Genomic DNA, 21,617 nt, shown 5'->3' with positions numbered 1-21,617 from the left:
GGGGAAGACATCTCCGTTCAAACCTCTCTAGCTAGTTTTCTCCTTCATAAGTTGAGTTGCCCTAAACTCTAATGGAGGGGACCAAGGACAGTGGGTTCCTCCTACAGGCAAAGGCTAGTCCAGACTAGATTCTATTTATACCCTAAGCAGAAATTAATTCTCCCACTTAAGGAGCTGCCTCTCTACAGCTTTATCTGTCTATGGAGTGGTGTGTATCTCTTCCCCTTCAGCTGGGCCTCCTATGGGGTACATAGCCCCACTTAAAAATCAATGGTATATAATAATGATAATAATGATAGCTAGAACTTTATATAAGCACTAAGATTTTCAACAAAGGCCAACTCAGATGCCTCCTCTTAGTCTCCAAGCAATCCTGGGTTTTCTGAATAATAATAATAATATTAACTGGTAATATAATATAATCTAATTGCATTAATATGATAATCATATAATATTAACATACATACTGTATGACAAATATCACCTAGCACAATACCACATATTGTATTACATTGTATAATAAATATTATACACAAGGTTATGTATTATTATAACCTTATAATAATATGATAACATTAGCTAACATTTTTATAGCACCCTAAAATCTTCAGAGTGATTTACATTTTATCCTCACAACAACCCTGGCAGGTAGATGCTATTCAATTTTACAACTGAGGAAACCAAGGTACACAAGGATCAAGTGACTTGCCCAGGGTCACCTAGCTAGTTAAGTGTCTGAGGCCAGATTAAATCCTCAATTCTTTTTTTTATTTTTATTTTTTAAAATTTATTTATTTAACATATTTAGTTTTCAACATTGATTTTCACAAGAGTTTGAATTACAAATTTTCTCCCCATTTCTACCCTCCCCCTGACTCCAAGATGACATATATTCTGGTTGCCCTGTTCCCCATTCAGCCCTCCCTTCTGTCACCCCACTCCCCTCCCATCCCCTTTTCCCTTCCTTTCTTGTAGGGCAAGATAAATTTCTATGCCCCATTGCCTGTGTATCTTATTTTCTAGTTGCATGCAAAAACTTTTTTTTTGTTTTTGAACATCTGTTTTTAAAACTTTGAGTACCAAATTCTGTCCCCTCTTCCCTTCCCACCCACCCTCCCTAAAAGGTCAAGCAATTCAACATAGGCCACATGTGTATCATTATGTATAACCCTTCCACAATACTCATGTTGTGAAAGACTAACTATATTTTGCTCCTTCCCAACCCATCCCCCTTTATCGAATTTTCTCCCTTGACCCTGTCCCCTTTCCAAAGTGTTTGTTTTTGATTACCTCCACCCCCATCTGCCCTCCCCTCCATCATTCCCCCCTTTTATTTTCTTCCCTCTTCTTTCCTGTGGGGTAAGATACCCAATTGAGTATGTATGGTATTCCCTCCTCAGACCAAATCTGATGAGCAAGATTCACTCATTCCCCCCTCACCTGCCCTCTCCCCTCCTCCCACAGAACTGCTTCCTCTTGCCACTTTTATGTGAGATAATCCACCCCATTCTATCTCTCCCTGTCTCCCTCTCTCAATATATTCCTCTCTCATCCCTTAATTTGATTTTATTTCTTTTAGATATCTTCCCTTCATCTTCAACTCACCCTGTGTCCGCTCTCTCTCTCTCTCTCTCTCTCTCTGTCTCTCTCTCTCTCTCTGTCTCTGTCTCTCTCTCTCTCTCTCTCTCCATATATATATATATATATATATATATATATATATATATATATATATATATATATATATACACACACACATACACACACACATACACACACACATACATATATACATACATGCACATTCACTTATATATATACATAAACATATATATATATGCATATTCCTTTCAGCTACTATGATATTGAGGTCTCATGAATCATACACATCATCTTTCTAATGTAGGAATGTAAACAAAACAGTTCAACTTTAGTAAGTGCCTTATGATTTCTCTTTCTTGTTTACCTTTTCATGCTTCTCTTGATTCTTGTGTTTGAAAGTCAAATTTTCTATTCAGCTCTGGTCTTTTCACTGAGAAAGCTTGAAAGTCCTCTATTTTATTGAAAATCCATATTTTGCCTTGGAGCATGATACTCAGTTTTGCTGGGTAGGTGATTCTAGGTTTTAATCCTAGCTCCATTGACCTCCGGAATATCATATTCCAAGCCCTTCGATCTCTTAATGTAGAAGCTGCCAGATCTTGGGTTATTCTGATTGGGCTTCCACAATACTCAAATTGTTTCTTTCTGGCTGCTTGCAGTATTTTCTCCTTGATCTGGGAGCTCTGGAATTTGGCGACAATATTCCTAGGAGATTTCTTTTTGGGATCTATTTGAGGAGGCGATCGGTGGATTCTTTCAATTTCTATTTTGCCCTGTGGCTCTAGAATGTCAGGGCAGTTCTCTTTGATAATTTCTTGAAAGATGATATCTAGGCTCTTTTTTTGGTCATGGCTTTCAGGTAGTCCAATAATTTTTAAATTATCTCTCCTGGATCTATTTTCCAGGTCAGTGGTTTTTCCAAGGAGATATTTCACATTGTCTTCCATTTTTTTCATTCCTTTGGTTCTGTTTTATAATATCTTGATTTCTCATAAAGTCACTAGCTTCCACTTGCTCCAATCTAATTTTTAAGGTAGTATTTTCTTCAGTGGTCCGTTGGACCTCCTTTTCCATTTGGCTAATTCTGCCTTTCAAGGCATTCTTCTCCTTGTTGGCTTTTTGGAGCTCTTTTGCCATTTGAGTTAGTCTATTTTTTAAGGTGTTGTTTCCTTCAGTGTATTTTTCAGTATTTTTTGGGTCTCCTTTAGCAAGTCATTGACTTGTTTTTCATGGTTTCCTCTCATCCTACTCATTTCTCTTCCCAATTTTTCCTCTACTTCTCTAACTTGCTTTTCCAAATCCTTTTTGAGCTCTTCCATGGCCTGGGACCAGTTCATGTATTTTCTTGGAGGCTTTTGTTGTAGGCTCTTGCACTTTGTTGACTTCTTTAGGCTGTATATTTTGGTCTTCTTTGTCACCAAAGAAAGAATCCAAAGTCTGAGACTGAATCTGGGTGTATTTTCGCTGCCTGGCCATATTCCCAACCAACTAACTTGACCCTTGAGTTTTTCAGCGGGGTATGACTGCTTGTAGACTAAAGAGTTCTATGTTCCACGTTTGCGGGGGATGCGCCAGGTCTGCCACACCAGCACTGCTCCTTCTCCAAGAACCCCCAACCCGGACTGGGCTTAGATCTTCAGCAGGCTGTGCACTCCTGCTCTGATCTGCCACTTAATTTCTCCCACCAGGTGGGCCTGGGGCCAGAAGCAACAGCAGCTATAGCTGCCCCACCTCCACTGTCCCAGGGGTGGTGGCCGAACCATGAACTCCTTCCACTGCCGCAGCTTTTCCCACTAACCTTCTCCACTGTCTTTGGTGTTTGTGGGTTGAGAAGTCTGGTAACTGCCGCAGCTCACTGATTCAGGGCGCTAGGGCCCGCTGCGCCTGGCTCCCGGTCTGGTTGGTCCGAGCCGCTCACACTGGGCTCTGCTCTGCTTCGCTCCCAGCTCCCAGCTCCCAGCTCCATATGGGATAGACCTCACCCAGAGACCATTCAGGCTGTCCTGGACTGGACCCCTGACTCCCTCTGCTGTTTTGTGGGTTCTGCAGTTCTAGAATTGGTTCAGAGCCATTTTTATAGGTTTTTGGAGGGACTCAGCGGGGAGCTCACGCTAGTCCGTGCTTTCCAGCCGCCATCTTGGCTCTGCCCCCGGAAGTCCCCCAAATCCTCAATTCTTTTTGCATCCAGGTCTACTTTACCTCTCTTAGACTGTTTCAATAGAATACTGTCTAGATTCTGGCATTCCCTACTAAGCTGGAAAGGTTTCCAATCAAGGGGCAGTAAAATCATAGTTTATTTGAATTAAACAGTTTCCTCCTTAAGATAAAATAGAAAGGGAATATGTCAAAGGAGACTTATAGAGTTTAGAGTTATCTGCAGAGAAATAATATGTAAAGATATGAAAGCAATCATACTAAAGATGGGGGAAGGGGAAGGAGAATCCAGGATATCATGTGGTGAAGAACAGAGAGCAAAGTGAGAGAAACCAGCATAACCTATTTGTAAGTAGGCCTAGCACTTTATTACATAAATAATGTAGGTCTATTTTAATTTAATTTAATTTTTCTTTTTTTCTTTTATTTTACTTTAATTCTTGTGTAGGCTGAGCATTCATATCATACTCTAAGGCTTCAAAACATTTTGTAAATGTAAATATTGTAAAAAGTTTGAAATGGGTGCTATTATTATCATCCGCATTTCAGAGATGAGGAAACTAAGGCTGAGAGAGCTAAAATGACTCATCCAGGCTAGCTGCTGTGTGAGGCAGGATTTGAACTCGGGTTCTCCTTACTCTATATCCAACAATCTATGCATGGTGTCACATAGCCACACTAGCCCACCCCAGCCCCTCAGAGGTACAGAGAGGGGGTCACTCTACAAAGGTCCTACCAAGATAGACTCCCTCAGATCTAAGGAGCTTCAACTTCCACAGCATTCAGGGGGCAGAGTCGATCTTTAACTTTCCAATTCAATCAAGAAGAATATTTTTCACATTTTGTAAGAGAACACAAAGCATCTTTATTGTTAGTATAAAATAATATCCACTTTTCACTTCCCAACTTAATAAGTGTTTATTGATTGATAGATCAAGTGCCACTATATCAAGTTGCTAGAAAAGGGGGTGGAGGTGGAGGTGGCAATCAATTGGTCATAGACCAACTACTTCCCCCCCAACACACATTTTCATATTATCTTATCTTTGTATCTATTGCTTCTCCGAAGGAGAATATATTCTCCTTGAAGGTTTTCATATTAATATTTGTATCCCCAGTGGTTAGCAAATGCCTAGTACAAAATAGGGCATTTAATAAATGCTCCTTGAATTTATTGTAATTAACCTCCAGGTCACTCTTTCTCTTCTAAGTTCAGTACTTGGTTTTCAGTCTTTTTAAAGACCCCAACCCTTGCTCACTTCAAACTATCTGGCCTTCCAATACACGTTCCTGCCCTACCATGATCTTTGACTCCAATTTACAAAAAGAGTTATACTATAGACCTACCCTCTCTGTCACAGTTCTGCCATCTGGACAACCAGAAAAATAAACACATTGATAGGGTGACTTTTGTTCTTCTTGTTGTTTCTTTGATTTTCAAGAATACCTAGAAGCAGGCTGGTTACATATGCACAACAATGGACAAGTACACCCCTACCCCACCAAAGAAAATCTTCAAAAAAAATACAGATATAATCTAGATGGTACGAGATAATACACCACGGGGGTCATATTAGGAAATGAAAACTGCAGACTGGGATGGTGTAGATGAAAGAAAATTTATTTATTACCAGCTTACTATATTCCAGATACTTTATAAGCATATAAGACAGCCCTGGCCCTCAAGGAACTGACATTCTAATGGAGCCTGATAATACATAAAGATGACCTTAGTGTTGGAAAAGAGGGGAAGGTTGACTTAGGGTATGTGTGTGGAAGAATGGTTTGGAACTGGTTTGAAAGTGTAATGGTGCCCTGATTCCAGGCAAGATGAGGTGAAAGGTCTCATATGAGCCAAGGGTCTCAGAAGTGGAAAACTGAGTTGCAGTGGGAAGCTAGCTGCTATGTATTGAATTCAATAAAAGTATTCTACTAATAATGAAATAAAAATAAACACTCAAACAATAAAATTAAGACTTTTGCCTTTACATTGTCTGAATACTTCAGTTTATCTTGAAGTAACTATTCTCATATACCAAAGGACAGGACTTAACCAGTGAATGGTTACCTCTGTAAGTATTAACTGTCTCACACACATATCCATGACCAAAATGCAAAAGCACCCATGTTAAGATCTCTGAATAGAAATAATCTGTGTTTAATGTAAGTTCCTTGAGTTTTCCCAGCACCCTAGCCCAGTGCCATGTACACTTTAAGACCCTTACTATTTAATGAACTGCGAATATGATCATGGAGGTCCCTGAAGCAACCTATGGAAGAATGACCTCCTTTGTCATAAACCAGGTGAGTCCTTTGAATGTTAAAAAAGAATTAAAGAAAAGAAAAGAAAAGGGAGAGATTTGGATTGGGATTATGAACAACAAAATCATCTTTGTATCTCATTGTTACCCTGAACTAGTCTTCTGCAGCAGGAAGAAAAGCCGGCACACTTCCATTAGAAAATCAATAACTTCTAGAAACTGAGCACTCCCTCCCCAACTAAAACAGCTGCACATGATTTTGAAAAGCCAATTGAATTCAACGACCCATATCTAAAATGAATTTATTAATCTTGGACCAAGAACAAATGCTCTTCTAACCAACCATAGTGGGATATGGAACGGTACAAAGTCAGCTTATGAGTTTAAAGGCAATAGAGGAGACTAGAAGAAAGGTGATAGGCTCTCTGTCTCTGTCCTCAAGGTCATTGTTATGTATGAAAAATGTGAAGTATAGCCTTGAGTCTTATGAATAAAGACTTTAGCCAATCCAAATCCCCAGTCACTGAAATAAATCCAAGAAGTGGGGAAATAAAAGTGATGGATGGAGAAATGAAGGGGAAAGAAACAAAAATTATCCAACACACAATCCTGGTTTAATGTTAGTCAAAGAAAATAATGACAATAATAAGGTGGGGCAGAGAAGCTGGACTTTCGCAGGAATAGCCACTGCCCTTCAGAGAACAGACTGACATCACTGAACTGCTCCAGAAGACATCCAAAATGATATGCCTACCTCCAGGAGGGCGAAGACTAATCTTCACTGAATGGTTCTGTATGTCGAGTTGTTAAATGAGGGGGGAAAATTCAATTTTAGATGAAGCAATCGATAGAATGAAATCATCATTTTAAGCAAACAGGAGAAGTAAAATGTATTTATACAATTTTAGAATGAGCCAGATTATCATACTTGATGTTAGAGCCTTAGAAAATCCATTACAGAGACATGTCAGGAATAAATATCTTAATAGCTTCCCTGTAGCATTCCTATAAAGATGGTTTTTAAAAAATTAGTAGAAATACAGACTTTTCCAACTGGAAACATCCATAGAAATGATTTAGGCTAAGCATCACACTTTGCTTGAGAGAGGTTAACAGTCTTGCCCAAGGTCACAGAACTAGTAGGTGGCTAAATTTGATTTCCTAGTTTGCTCTTTAAGTCCTGAGGCAGTTTGCTTCTGCACAAATGAGTTTCTCAGTCAATAAACATTTATTAAGCACCTACCATATGCCAGGCACTGTGCTAAGCACTGAAGATACACACAAAAAGGCAAAAGACAGTCCCTGCTCTCAAGGAGCTCACAGTAATGGGGGGAGACAATATGCAAACAAATGTGTAGAAACAAGTTATGTACAGGATAAATTAGAAATAAACAACAGAGGGCAGGTAGTACAATTAAGGCGGATTGTGAAAGGCTTCTAGGGGAAGATAGGATTTTAGTTAATACTTGAAGGAAGCCAGGGAAGCCAGAAGGTGTAGATGAGGAGGGACAGTATTCCAAGTATGGTGAAAAGTCAAGGAAAATTCCCAGAGTCTGGAGATGGAGTGTTTTGTCTATAGGAGGGAGGCCAGTGTTATTGGATCTCAAAATACATGGCAGGGAGTAAGATGTAAGAAGGCTGCAAGTGTAGGAGGGGGACAGGTTATAAAGGGCTTTTCCTGCAAAACCAAACAGAAGATTTTATATTTGTTCCTGACAGTGATAAGGAGCCACTGGAGTTTATTCTCATACCATGACCTCCAAATCCTCAGTATCTCAGTAGTTACTCAGGATATCATCCCTGCACTAACTGTACTCTCTTCTTTCTCCATCCTGACCCCTTTGGTGAACTAGCTCAAGTCTACATTGTTCCTTTCTTGAGTCCCTTGCTCCCTTTTACCATCACCAGTTTTGCCCTGGTAAGCCTCAGCTTTGGATCACTCCAGCTATTTATTGCCTTCACTTTTACAAACATGCTGCTCAACCAAGTTGGAGAAAATCATGTTGCCATGTTAACTGGGTCCACTACAAGTTTATGTTATGCAACCTCAACTGGACCCTCTTTATGGCAAGGCAATCTTTTTATATTTCCCTAATTAATTCACTATCCCACTCATTACAACAGCTCTTTCAAACATTTTTTATCCCTCCTCAAATCTCCCATGACTCCTCCCACCCCTACTTCTAAGAACCTTGCCTCATATTTCACTGAAAAAATTGAGGCCATTCACTAAGAGTTCCTTCCTTCTTCTCTTCTTTTCATCTGACATCACTTAGAAGGCTTCCCCCACTATCTTCTCCTTCACCCTTGCTTGTCTCAAATGAAATGGTGGCCCTTTTCCTTAACTGGGCAAACCCGCTCTACAGGCACAAGTGATTCCATTACAATCTCATCTTCTTCAGCAGACTATCATCCCCACTATCTCACTTATCTATAGTCACTTCTTGTCTACTGATTGCTTCCCAGCTGCCAACAAACATGCCCATGTCTCCCCCTCCTCCAAAAACCCTCACTTGATCCATCTAGCTATCATCCCATATTCCTTTTTCCCTTTGTGGTAAAATTCCTTGAGAAGGTCATCAGCAGATCACAGTCTCCACTTCCTCACATACTTTTCTTAACTCTTTACAGTCTGGCTTTTGACCTCATCATTCAACTGTTCTTTCCAAAGTTACCAATGACCTTTTAATTGCCAAATATATATCGATGGAATCCTAATAAAACTGCCCCCAGCTCTAACTTCCTTATAGGCCCCACTGAATAGCAGGCCCACTGCCCCTACCTAGCCACTCACCTCCCCACACACACATTCAATAGCCTTCTTCATACATGCCTCACTGCTCAGTAGAACAGGTGTGTTCATGAACTCATATTTCTCATAGAACAGCAGGTGTAGCCATGTGATGGGATCCCAGCTACTGCCTCTACCTAGCCACTGCCTCCCAGATCCAGTCCTCATATTTTCCATAGAAACAGCAGGTGTGTCCATGCACTTAACCACAACCACATTCATATAGCCTGACACAATAGTCAGCCAACCAGAAAGCAGCACCCCAAGGATGCCCAAGCAGGATGTAGACCCCAAAACAATAGAAAGGACTTTCCCTAAGCAGGTACCTGTGCATAATCATATGCAAAGTTCCACTGTGGCTGGGACCCCTCCCCTATTACCTAATCCCTTAACAAACCCCTCCTGCCTTTTTAATATTCATAATTTCTGTGATGTAATTGCATTTTTACCCTATAAAAATCCATCTTGCTTTCTCTGAAGTTGCTGGTTCCTCTTGGAACCATTACAGGCTCCATTTGAGATGTCAATCTCAATAAATGCCCACACTTGGATTAGAGGTGGTCTGACTCTGAATTCTTTGAGATAGTGCCACCATAACACATCATGAAACTGCAACATATATATGACCTTTTTTCCAATCCTCATTATTATTGACCTCTCCATAGCTTTTGACCCTAAGATCTCTTCTCCTTGATGCTCTCTTCCCTCTAAGTTTCTATGACACTACTCTCTCCTGGTTCTCCTCCTTCTTATATAACTGCTCCTTCTCGGTCTCCCTTGCTTGACTTTCATCTAGTCTAGGTTATGACTGCCGAAGCAGGTATCCTCTAAGGCCATGTCCTAGCTACTCTTTTCTTCTCCTTCTATGCAATTTCACTGGGCGATCTCATCAGCTCTCATGGTTTCAATTATTATCTTTATGCTGATGACTCTCAGATCTACTTATCTAGCCCTAACCTCTCTCCTGACCTCCAGACTCCCACTTCCAACTATCTCTTAAACATCTCAAACTGGATGTCCCATAGATATCTTAAACTCAATATATTCAAAACCACACTCACTTTTCCTCCCCAAATCCTTCCCCCTTCTGAACTTCCCTATTACTGTAGATAGTACCAACATCCCCCCAGTCACCTGGGTTTGTAACCCAAATGTCATCCTTAACACCTCACTCTCCTCTCACCCCATATCCAATCTGTTGCCAAGGTCTGTTGATTTTACCTTCATAATATCTCATGTATATATCCTCTTCTCTCCTTTAACATTGAAGCCACCCTAGTGCATGCTTTCATCATCTCATGCCTAGAGTATCTTGCTGGTCAGCCTCCCTGCTTGTAATGTTAATGGGATAGAAGATCTTCTCCTCCCATTAATAGGTCTCATGTAGAGCCCATTAAGGGAAGCTTGCTTAGGGGAGGCTTGCTAGTAGGAAGGCTTTCACACCTTTTGCTAATTTATAATTAGTCACTGAGTCACAAGGGTTGCAATGCCTTCTGGCTCTGAGAAATGTATATGTATTCTGAGTTGGTATTTTGCTTTGGGGATTCACTTATGAGAAGGATCTTGTGATTCCCTGGTCAAGACTCTGAGTAGCAATATGTTCAGACCCCCAAAACTGCTAGAGGTAAAGACTCTCTCGATCCAGTGGTGTATGTAAAGTGTATAGCAATATTGCTTTGGTTCAGGCATTTGAGACCCCTGTCTGTTGGTCTTTATGCTAATTTCTCTGCTTGTATTTTCTTTGTATTTTCTCTGACTTTCAGGAAGCTGACTTTCCCCCTGAACTAGTGAATGTAATTAAAGAACATTGTTAGCCTCTTAAAAAAGCTCTCTTTCCTAGTAAAGCAGATCAAAGAACCTGTGCTAGCAGGCCATCCTGGGTATACTAGGGTGCTTGCTGCTACATTGCTTCAAGTTTCTTTTCACTCCAGGTCACCTTCCACTCAGCTGCCAAATTAATATTCCTAAGAGTGCACATCTTACCATGTCACCTCCATAAAAATGGAGCTGAAAATGATCATAGGAGTGTTTTATGGGAAATCTGATTAATGGTTGGAAAAAGCTTGGTAATGTGATATGAATGTATGTCTTTAGCAAATCAGATGGTCAGAAGTGAACAGACAACCGTTCCACTTGCCAAACTAATTTACCATCAGCAAATCTGTTTCCTCAAATCCTAATTTTTCAGTGTTATTCCATCATGCTTCATGCCAAACATTTTCATTGTTGTTAAACTCTAGGCTTATCTTCAAGGAGACTAGGTAAATATGAATACAGATATAAGGGGGAGAGACAGAGAGGGGGGATAGAGAGGGAGAGAGAGAGAGAGAGAGAGAGAGAGAGAGAGAGAGAGAGAGAGAGAGAGATTGATTGTATCATTAAAATAAGTGAAGGAATAGATGGAAAAGACAAGTAACAGTTTGAAACCTAAGGAATTAATATAATAAAATGTGACTAATCTGCATTCCACTAAATCAGAATGTGGGATAATTAAAGGTAGGCTAAGCTAAAGATTTCTTGCATCTCACGAGTTTGCTAAGAAAACTGAGGGCAAATATTTGCGTGACCAGTTTAAACCATTTAGAACACTTTTTTTTAAAAGGACCCTGTTTTATTAATGGTGATACTAATTATAATGGATGTTCATCCACTCATTAAAATAGACCCAGCAGGACCTCTCTTTAGGGACATTTTGCTAGCAATTAATCAAAATTTACTCAAGTTTGTGAAAGTAATTCTTTTTCCTTTTAGAAGAAGGTGGAAGGGTGTAGATTTGTAATTTTATCTATATAAGGAATTCACAGATGTGGAAATTTTCATCACCTGTGCAGATCAATACTACTGCTGAGTTCTCCCTGGGAGCCGATTGTTTTGCCCATACAGCTAATACGTGTTAATGATAAGGCCTTACCCTATCTTTCTGGATGGAAGGTCAGCCCTCTATACAAAAGTTACACCATGGATGTCTCCCTGGATGAAATACTGGGGCCTAAAACTGTTCAAACATTCAGAATCTCACTCATTCCCCTTCAGTTCATTCCAGGTGGTAACATTAAGCTGTAATTACACTGCTTTTTTTTTTCTTTCACAATACAAAGAAGATCTAGAAACTTGAGCATCCAAAGTCTTAGCAGAAAAAGGAAATCTGCCTCTATATGAAACACCACCCAAGTCATTAACAACAATTTCTTACTGAAAACAAGCCTTAAAAATAATTTAGGACACGCCCTCAACTTTAGTGATGAGAAACTGAAGGCTAGAGAAGTATAAGTGATTTGTCAAAGGTCACATAGCTAATTGAGAAATCAATGAGTGAGTGTCCACAGTCACTTCTTCAGAGTAAAGTAGTACTCTTTAGAGTATATGCATTCCTGGTCTGGAGGAAGAAAGGATTGGGAAAAGAACATTCTAAGGGGAGAAGCACATAGTACAACAGAAAGACTCCTTAATTTGGAATCAGGGTACTTGGGTCTGAATTGTGACTCAGCCTCATGATACCTGGAAAATTATGGGTAAGGAAGGAAACAGGTATTTGTTAAGGTTAAGAGACAATCTCTCTGCGCATGAGTTTCACCATCTTTAAAACAAAAGGATAAGACTAAATAACCTCTGAGACCCTTTTCGGCTCTAATTATGATGCTTAGAGCCTAAGAGGCAGCTAGGTGTCACAGTGGATAGAGGCTGGCCATGGAGCGAGGAAAATCTGAGTTCAAATTCTGCAGACCATGGGCAAGCCACTTAATCCCTGTCAACTTTGGTTTTATCATCTGTAAAATAGGAGTAATAATCGCACCCACTTCCCAAGGTTGTTGTGAGAATCAAATGAAATTTATAAAGTGCTTGGCACAATGCCTCACACATACTTGGTGCTTAATAAATACCTGTGTTCTTCCTTCTTTTCCTTTCTCCCTTCCTTTCTTCCTTCTTGCCTTCCCTTCCTCCTTCCTTTATCCCTCCCTTCTTTCTTTCCTTCCCTTCCTCATTCCTTCCTCCCTTCCTTCTTTGCCTCCTTCCTTCCTTTCTTCTTTTCTTAAGTGGAGAAAACAAAGAGCAAGAGTTCCAAAGGAGGACTCCAGAGCCTCCTATCTCACTTGGCTTCAGACAATGATAAAGAAATAGACCTCTACCATGCTTATCAAGCAGTATAGCATAGCTATTCACTACCCTTGATAACATTTTAGCTCCATGCCAAAGACAACTGGGTCCTTTAAAATGCTTCATTGATTTGGGGCACTAGGGGTGGTCTTCTGTAAACCCTTTCTCTTACCCTTCTCCTTCCCCAGGCTCATGTTGGGAAAATATTGCAGGCTCACTAGATTACAAGATTTCCTATGAATGGGCAGTGTTTAGGCACTCTGAAAGTCAAGAAATAATCAATAATCATTAGTAAAAATAATAGCTACCATTTCTATGGTACCTACTATGTGTCAAAGCACTGTGCTAAATGCTTTACAAATATTTTCTTGCAATAATTCTGCAAGGTAGGTGTTATTGTTATCTGCATTTTACAGATGAAGAAATTGAGGCAAAGAGAGGTTTAAATCATTTACCCAGTGTCTGAGGGTAGATTTGAACTCAGGCCCTCCTGACTTGAGACCCAGTACTCTATGCCCTGTGTGTGTCATGTATGTATGTCCATCTGTATGTATGTATGTATGTATACATACACATATAATAGAACTAAATAAGCCTGCTATGTTCTTAATGATTAATTATACATTTATATAGGGGGAAAGAAACATGTTATACCATTGTTTTTGCAGGGAATTAAGCTTCTCTTAATAGGTAATCACCAGGTGGCACCTACACAAAGTGAAAGTTTAATGCCTAAAAGGAGTTAATTCACTCACACAATTCGACTTTTGCAACCTTTTAACCTAATTTAGTTACAGAAACATCACAACACATTTTCCAAAATAAGAAAAGACTACAGCTGACTTAAGGTCTTGCCTTTCTCTGCTATCAGAAGAACTTGGAAAGACTGCTCTGAGATAAAGCTATCAGAACAGCTCATGTTTCACACTACTAAAGAGCACCAACACCCTTACAGCATATATGTGATCAAAAATAAAATAAAGACCGAATGGAGCCAAATATTTGTAGTAGAGAAGATAATTGCCAAATTTACACATCAGAGTTCTGCCAAGAGATGAACTGTGAGGCTAATCATTTGTTAGCTAAGTTAAACCTTCATTACTGGTATAAAAATATTGACTAAGCCTGGAATCCCTACTTTGGAAATGCAAGCTGTGTGAAAGTCAAGCACATCGTGGCAATAAAAGCATATTTTCATTTACTGACAATAATGATGTGAGAAGATCCAGATGATTAGGCTTAAAAATAAAAGTACAAACACCCTATTTAGGGCAGCAAAATATAATAAATAAAGCATTAAACCAGGAGTAAGGAAACCTATATTTTAGTCCTCACCACCTCTTATTGCTTGTTTGAGCTTTGGAAAATTATGTAGAAGCTAGCTAAGCCCATTTGTAAAATGGGGACAATTGTTCTTCAGTCATTTCAGTTATGTCTGACTCTTTGTGACCCCATTTGGGGTTTTCTTGGCAAAGATACTGGAGTGGTTGTCATTTCCTTCTCCATCTCATTTTACAGTTGAATAAACTGAGGCAAACAGGGTTAAGTGATTTGCCCAGGGTCACACAGGTTAAGTAAGTATCCGAGGCCAGATTTGAACTTAGGAAGATGAATCTTCCTGATTCCAAGGCTGGTGCTCTATCCACTGCACCACCTGGGGACAATACTACCTGCCCATCTTAAGCTACAGGTTTGTTGTAAAGTCAGAAAGCCAAGCTATGCAAAAATTTTATGGTACAATTATGGTAGGAGCTTCTCAGCCTAGGTTCCTCAAGAGACTAGGGAGAATCTCACCTGCCAGTAAGTCCACATGACTGGAGGTCAACTGAAAAGAAATTTATTAGCTTGCTAAGGAAGACTGCTCACTGGCAGTTTCTTAGGGTATAGATTGGGTTTTTACAGTTTTCTAAGTTTTCTTAAAGTATACAACCAATCAGTAATAGTCCATAACAGAAAAGAAATGATGGAAAGTGTGCAATCTTTCAGGTCACAGGAGTTACTAAAGGGCAGCTTTATTCTGGGGGAAAATAGTTTCTCTGTGGTTAGTCTTATCAGAATTCTCTTTGTTGACAGGAAATCTCGGAGGTGGTAGAGGCATCTTTTGAAATAAAATTATTCTCCTTCAACTTGTTTCTAAGAAACTGAAGGTTTTCTTTTATACAACCCTCTAACTCCAATTCTTTAGCCTTGAAGGCTAATTTTTCTGGAAAGTATTACAAATGTCAGAATTACAATTTATTAACAATAATAACGATGATAATTCTTTCTTATTTATAACATTAACACCTGCAATGTTTAACTCAGAGATGTAAAGGAAGTAAATTGCAAAATGCTATTTTAATCATTACGATGATGATGATGATGGAATCATTATTATTGGTACACATTAAAGACATTGACTTACTTTAGTCTTTTGATGTGATATATGTAAAAAAAAATATTTATTCGGTATCCTGAACTGACAAAAGCTATCGAATTCCTCAGGTGTTTAGGTACAGTTGAAAATACTAGATTTGGTGTCAAAAGCCCGAGGTACAAATCCTGGTTCTGACACCTGCTATCTGATAATAGAATCTTAGATAAGTCGCAACCTCTCTGGCCTTCAGTCTCTTCATCTGTAAAATCGCTAGGTTAGACTACAGCATCTCTAAAGTTGTTTCTAGTCCTGTATTCTGTGATCCCATGAATATAAATGCTATTTGCCTCAGCTTCATATATGTTTATAGTGTCTCACCACATAGTATTGAGATTGAAGAATTGAACAAATCAGAGGTATTCTGCCTATCCCACCATAAGACAATCATTTTTTCTGATGCTATCGAACTAATTATTTTGTTCATTTCATCCTAGCACTAGAATAATTTTTAAAGGATAATATGGCATTTACATCTTATCTCCCTTAGGAGAGATGCAAAAGATGCCAACTTTTATTCTCCTTATTCTCGCAACATTCTTTTGTACTGGGCCAATACAGGTATTATCACTTAGCCTCATTTTATATACAGGGTTATACAAGAATTAAGGTTAAGCTTTCATAATTTCAAAAACTTATTAGGCTCTGAAAATAAAAAAAAAATCAACAGGCTATACATAACAGAGATTCATAGGATCATATACAACCCTCTTTTTTGGTTCTTTTTGTTTAAGGAAATGTTCATGTTTATTGATGTTTTGAAGTTTGTAATAATGAAAAAAGTTATTAGGTACAAAGAAAGAGTATCCTTCTTTACACCCCCTCATTTATATAGAGTGTACACACCCAGTTTCTTTACACTCTTTAACAACTCTCTATTTCACTAGCCTGAGAGAACACAGGCACTATCTTCTGTGGCATCGGTCATTGGCTTAGGAAGGGTTATTTTGTCCATGCCCCTTGAAAATGGTCCTGCTATAGAGCTATGTTGTTCTCCATTAAGTGTAAATTGTCCTCACATGGACTTATGTGGGGGTGGGGGGGAAGAGTGACTAGAAGCTTCTAGTCTGTGAGGAGGCTTGGCTCACAGACTCTTGCCCAAGCTTTAGTGATCTAAGACCCCACCTGTAAAGATGGGGAAAGAACAGAGGAACCAATCAACTGTGACATTTTGTCTAATTTTCATTAGAACCAGAAAGATTAAGTCTACTAGGCCTTACATTAAGGGTACTTGTCATGGTTGTTCAATGTCACAGAGCAATTCAGTGACAGAACTGAAAACTGACCACAGCTTTCAAGTACTATTGCAAAACATCAATCAATAAGACAAGGCTTTTTCATAAGAAGTGTTTCATGTATCAATAAATCTTTTCAGGAGGAGTTAAAAAATGAAATCAGATTTACCCAAAGAATGATTACCTTTTTGCCTAGAATATATGATTTCAAGCTGGGTCAGCAGAGACACACTGAGAGACATAATTCAGCTAAAGGGAACAATTTTCTACTGTCATTGTAACAGCCTTTGCTTTAAAAAAATCAGTCCCTCTTTGTTTATGCTCCACTGCTTAAGTTTAATAGACTTTCTTCTCCTGCAATTCCCAACCATCATCTTGTGGTTATTCTCATCAGCCTAGTGATGAAGACTCTAATTGTTTTAATTAAGTCTGAAATTTACCAGCAGGAGCCAAAGAGGGGAATGTCAAGGCCTAGCCATCTCAATTCTATTGTTTCGAGAGGAAAGCCAGAGTGAAAAGGGACTAGAAGGAGGGGTGGGGAGGAATTGACATAGTATCTACATCTCCCTCTACAGTAAAATAAGCAAAGTAATTAAAAGGCCTGCCATCCTGTAATTACCAGGGAGTCCAGTATTACAGAGGGAACAGGGCCTTTGTTACACAACAAACATTCATGCTTGTAATTTAATACGAATAATGGTCCAGACACAAGAACAAGCCTCTGTTAGATTGATATCCCAAATAGCCTGTGTGCTGCATTCACTGGGTCATCATCAAGGGCATTTCTTTTTTAACCACAGAAAACTAGATTGAAATGCTACAAGCGAGGATCAAATGACAGCCCCCACCCGAACCTACTCCCCTGACATTATGGGTGCACTTTTCTTCTGATTTGTACCTTGGAAAATAGATTTACCCATATTTTTTTTCTCTCTTCCTTCTCCCCCTACAAAAGATACACGCACACATGTGCGCGTGAACACACACACACACACACACACACACACATTATCTGAAATAATGGAGACTTGGTGAACTTGTACCATCTCATAGCTCTTAAGTCTAACCCTTTTAGCTACCTCCCAAATGGTTAAGCTGGATTGCCAATCAAAAGAGGGACCCATCCACCCATCTCTCACTCTCTTTCCCTTCTTGCTAAGATAAGAATACTTAGAGCTTCTAGGTAGAAAAGGGGCGACTGGTTGCATTCCCTATCTGGCCGCCATGTGCCCATGAGCACGACAACTCTGTTTGTATTTATTCTTTTCTTATCTTAGGTAAATGAGTATTCCAAGATGAAAATACTCAGGCAACCTTCTGAGTTCAGAAGATCCAGAAGTCCCTTCAGACATGCCACCATGACTAGGGGTGGTAGCCATTGTTACTAGATCAACTATGGCCATACCTAAAGACAGATGTATAAGAACAGCCTTACCAGTGGTGGGAAGTGGTGACAGAGGAAATACCTGTTGAAAGATACGGAAACACTATTCCCCCTCTATCATGACCAAGGTTGTGAAATGAGAAATTCACGGACATATGGGTGATCTAAATTGGTTGGGGGTTGGGAAGTGAAGATGCCTAAGTACGCCTTGATGGGAAGTGGCCAACAAGAGTTATAGACAGCAAGATTCCTTACAGCAGAAGGAAATGCTATCTGTGGACTCTGGAAGGTACCAATGCTCAGAGCACAGCAAAGAATAATATTTCAGTTGAATTTAATGAGGAACACACAAAGGGAAGAAGATACTTCCAGTGCCAGCACTTCCAAGGTATCCCTTTGCCACAAGTGATCCCTATACTTGGACCTCACCACTGTTATATTTTAATTTTCATCTGGTTGATTGATAATTGGAAGCACATTAGGGGGATCTCAGAAGTTACTGTGTTAAAAGCAACAATCTCTCATGGTTACTCCTGGAAGACTGAGAAGAGAAAGAGGCAACTGATCCTGTGAGAACCATCACCCTTGAGTACAAGTGTAGGTTGAGAGAAGTGACCCTAGAAAGACTACTTAGTTTAAGTCCTGGTTCTGATCTCATTAATCAGTCCTGTCTACCAAATGCAAGTTTGACTCACCTGAAAATTGACAGGTGCACATAGAATCAATTCTACTGTCCTGATACATTGGACCTTCAGCATAATGGATCTCACTGTAGCACAGAATTCAAGATAAGGTGGGCATATTTTAGATCCTCTCCAAGGCGGCTTAATTAAACTAGAAGGTCTATATCATACACAGTTTCATTTCCAATAATTGAATGATGACAGTACATGATTGTTAGATTATATTATACATAACAATATCTGCAGACATCAGGGCTGAAGACACAGGATGAGGGTGAGGAGGTGGGCAGTCAGGAGTAAACACAAAGCCTTGCACTGCCCCCAGGATTTCTTGTATCTTGCTATGCTTTATAATCAATCATTTGCTTTTCTCATTCATGGGGAAACATAAGAGAGACTAAACCAACAGATCCTACTGTCATGTCTATGGATAACTGATTTCATCCTGCCAATTTTCCTCTCTGGTTTGCCTTTAAATATGCATATACATGCATATGTGTGTATGCATATGTGTATATACATATGTATGCATGTATATATGCATATATATGTATGTATGAGTGTATGTGTGTGTACATACACACGCACACCTATTCAGAGCCTATATCACTGTTCCTTTGTTCCCTCATTGGTAAAATTTTGAAATACAAGGAATAATGAAACTATCCACAAAATGAAGGAGAGTGAAGAAAGCTTTAAGTCAGTTGTATGAAATTCAATGACATACTCTTAACTTACAAGCTTCCCGGAGCTTTTCTTTGTCATAGTGCAAGCCTTCATAGTCTTGTAAACTAATTCTGTTCACTCGGATCCGCAGGCGGTCTGGGACAGAATGGGGACTGCAAAACAAGAAAGGAAATTAGACAGAAATAAATGATTATTTGGAATTGGGGGTTCGTGGGCCTCAAGATATCCATGTTAGTTTTCTCTCAATGACTGGGGGAGAAAGTTTTTGCAAGAATTATTATTTCTTATGACATTTCATTTACCTGGAGTGGGGTGGGGGGTCTCTTATCTAGCAACCTCAGGTTGATAACCAGGGAGTATGCATAAAAGATTTCTGAACAACCAAAATGAAGCCAGAGACTATTTACTCTGGCTTTTCATATAATTCTAACAGTGTTTCCTATTTTCACAACCCACTGTGGCAAGAGACCACAGTTGACAGCAGGACAATGAAGGAGAAGAAAGAAAATAAAATAAACTACCAAAAAAAGATGTAGGAACTTCCAAAGTATAGTCCTCTGCTGACATTTAATACAGGACAAACCAGACCTAAATCACTAGCTCCCGAGAACATTATAATCCTGGGTCACAAGGAAAAGATTAGGTTATATTGACTATATTCTGTTTGAGAAAGCAGGAAAGTATATAGTAAAACAAGTTCAAAAGATCACACAACATAGTTTTTTAAAAGTTTTGGTGATTATGGGCACATATTTCAGTTATTTGGAAAATTCACTTCAGTCCCCAAGGAGGTCTGTTAAATGAGGGATTACTGCGCTTTCTGGAATATCCAATTCATTACAGTATACATATACAGTATATCTGGACCCAGACTTTTTTAGATTTTTCTGGACTTCATTTCCAAAATAGTTATCACATCATTGTATGTATAAGAGATATAGCTTAGGTTTCATGACTAACACTATAAATCTGTGGATTTTCTAATATGTTCTTATACTTTCCCACTGGTCTAGGAATAACATTTATGATGATATCCCTCTAAAAAACTTTTCACTGATATTTTTGTTGTTCTACTACCTTTATTTCCAAATATTTCTCCCCATCAAGCTACTCCCGTCATAATTTTTAAAAGAAAAAGAGCAATTCAGGAAAACCAAGCTACATATCACTCAGCTATGACCGGGGTCAGTAAGTCAACAATTACTTAAGTGCCTACTATATTCCAGACATAATGCTAAGTGCTGGGGATAACGAAGACAGTCAAAAAACAGTCCCTACTTTCAGAGTCTGAGTCCAAAGGAGGAGAAAACATGCAAACAAGTATGTACAAACCAGACACATACTGGATAAATTAGAGATAATCACAGAGGGAATGAACTAGCATTAAGGGAGATCAGGGAAAGTGAGAAGGTCAGATTTTAGCTGAGACTTAAAGAAAGTTAGGGAAGTGAAGAAGCAGGACATTCCAGGCATAAGAGACAGCTAGTCAAAACACATGGAGTTAGGTGTTGGAGTGTCACATACAAAGAATAACAAAGAGGCCAGTGTCACCGAATTGTAGAATAAATGTAGATCAATAAAGTATTAGAAAATGGAAAATGTAGGAAAGGGCCAGGTTATAAAGGACTTTAAAAGCCAAAAGAATATTTTTATATTTAATTCTGGAGATTATAGAGCATTGCAGTTTATAGAATAAAGGGTCAGAAAATAACAGATTAAATATGTGGAAGTAAAAGATGATGATACTCAGGTTTAGAAATTGGGTGACTTGGAAGATTTGGGAAGATCATGGTGCCTTCAATGTAAGTAGGGAAGTTATGGAGAGTAGAGGACTAGGGGACAGGGTGAGGGAAAATAAGTTCAATTTTGTACATATTGAATATTAGATGTCCAATAGGCAATTGGAAATATGAGACAAGAGGTCTCATACCAGAGTGTGAGATCTGAGAACCATCCCAGTAAAGATGATTATTGAATCCATGAGAGTTGAGATCACCAAGTGAAATAAATGGGAGAAATGGAGCCCATGACAGAACCATGAGGGGCCCACTTGGATTCTCACCTTTGGTTGGAAAGGGCATGATCTGGATGAAATCCAGCAAGGTAAGCTGAGAAGAAGCAATCATGTAAGCAAGAGGAAAAGCAGGAGAAAGCAGTGTTGTAAAATTGTAGAAAAAAAAGGAGTATCAAAGAGGTGATGGACAGTGGCAAAGGCTATATATGAAGAGGTCACAAAAGATAAGGACTGAGAAAAGGATGTTAGATTTGGCAATTAAGAGATCATTACTAACTTTGAAGAGGAAATTTTTAGG

General features: G+C 39.1%; 1 protein-coding gene across 1 annotated transcript in view; it reads right to left on the bottom strand.

The window, feature by feature from the left end:
• DGKI (diacylglycerol kinase iota) overlaps positions 1-21,617 on the bottom strand; it is a 569,495-nt gene that overhangs the window by 148,165 nt on the left and 399,713 nt on the right. Inside the window, 2 exon segments of the mRNA XM_036761364.1 lie at positions 6,739-6,767; positions 19,357-19,457. Of these exon segments, the coding sequence (XP_036617259.1) occupies positions 6,739-6,767; positions 19,357-19,457 (130 nt within the window).

The sequence above is a fragment of the Trichosurus vulpecula genome, chromosome 5 (genome assembly GCF_011100635.1).
Source record: "Trichosurus vulpecula isolate mTriVul1 chromosome 5, mTriVul1.pri, whole genome shotgun sequence".
NCBI lineage: Eukaryota > Metazoa > Chordata > Mammalia > Diprotodontia > Phalangeridae > Trichosurus > Trichosurus vulpecula.
This window is presented reverse-complemented; position numbering and strand designations above follow the sequence as displayed.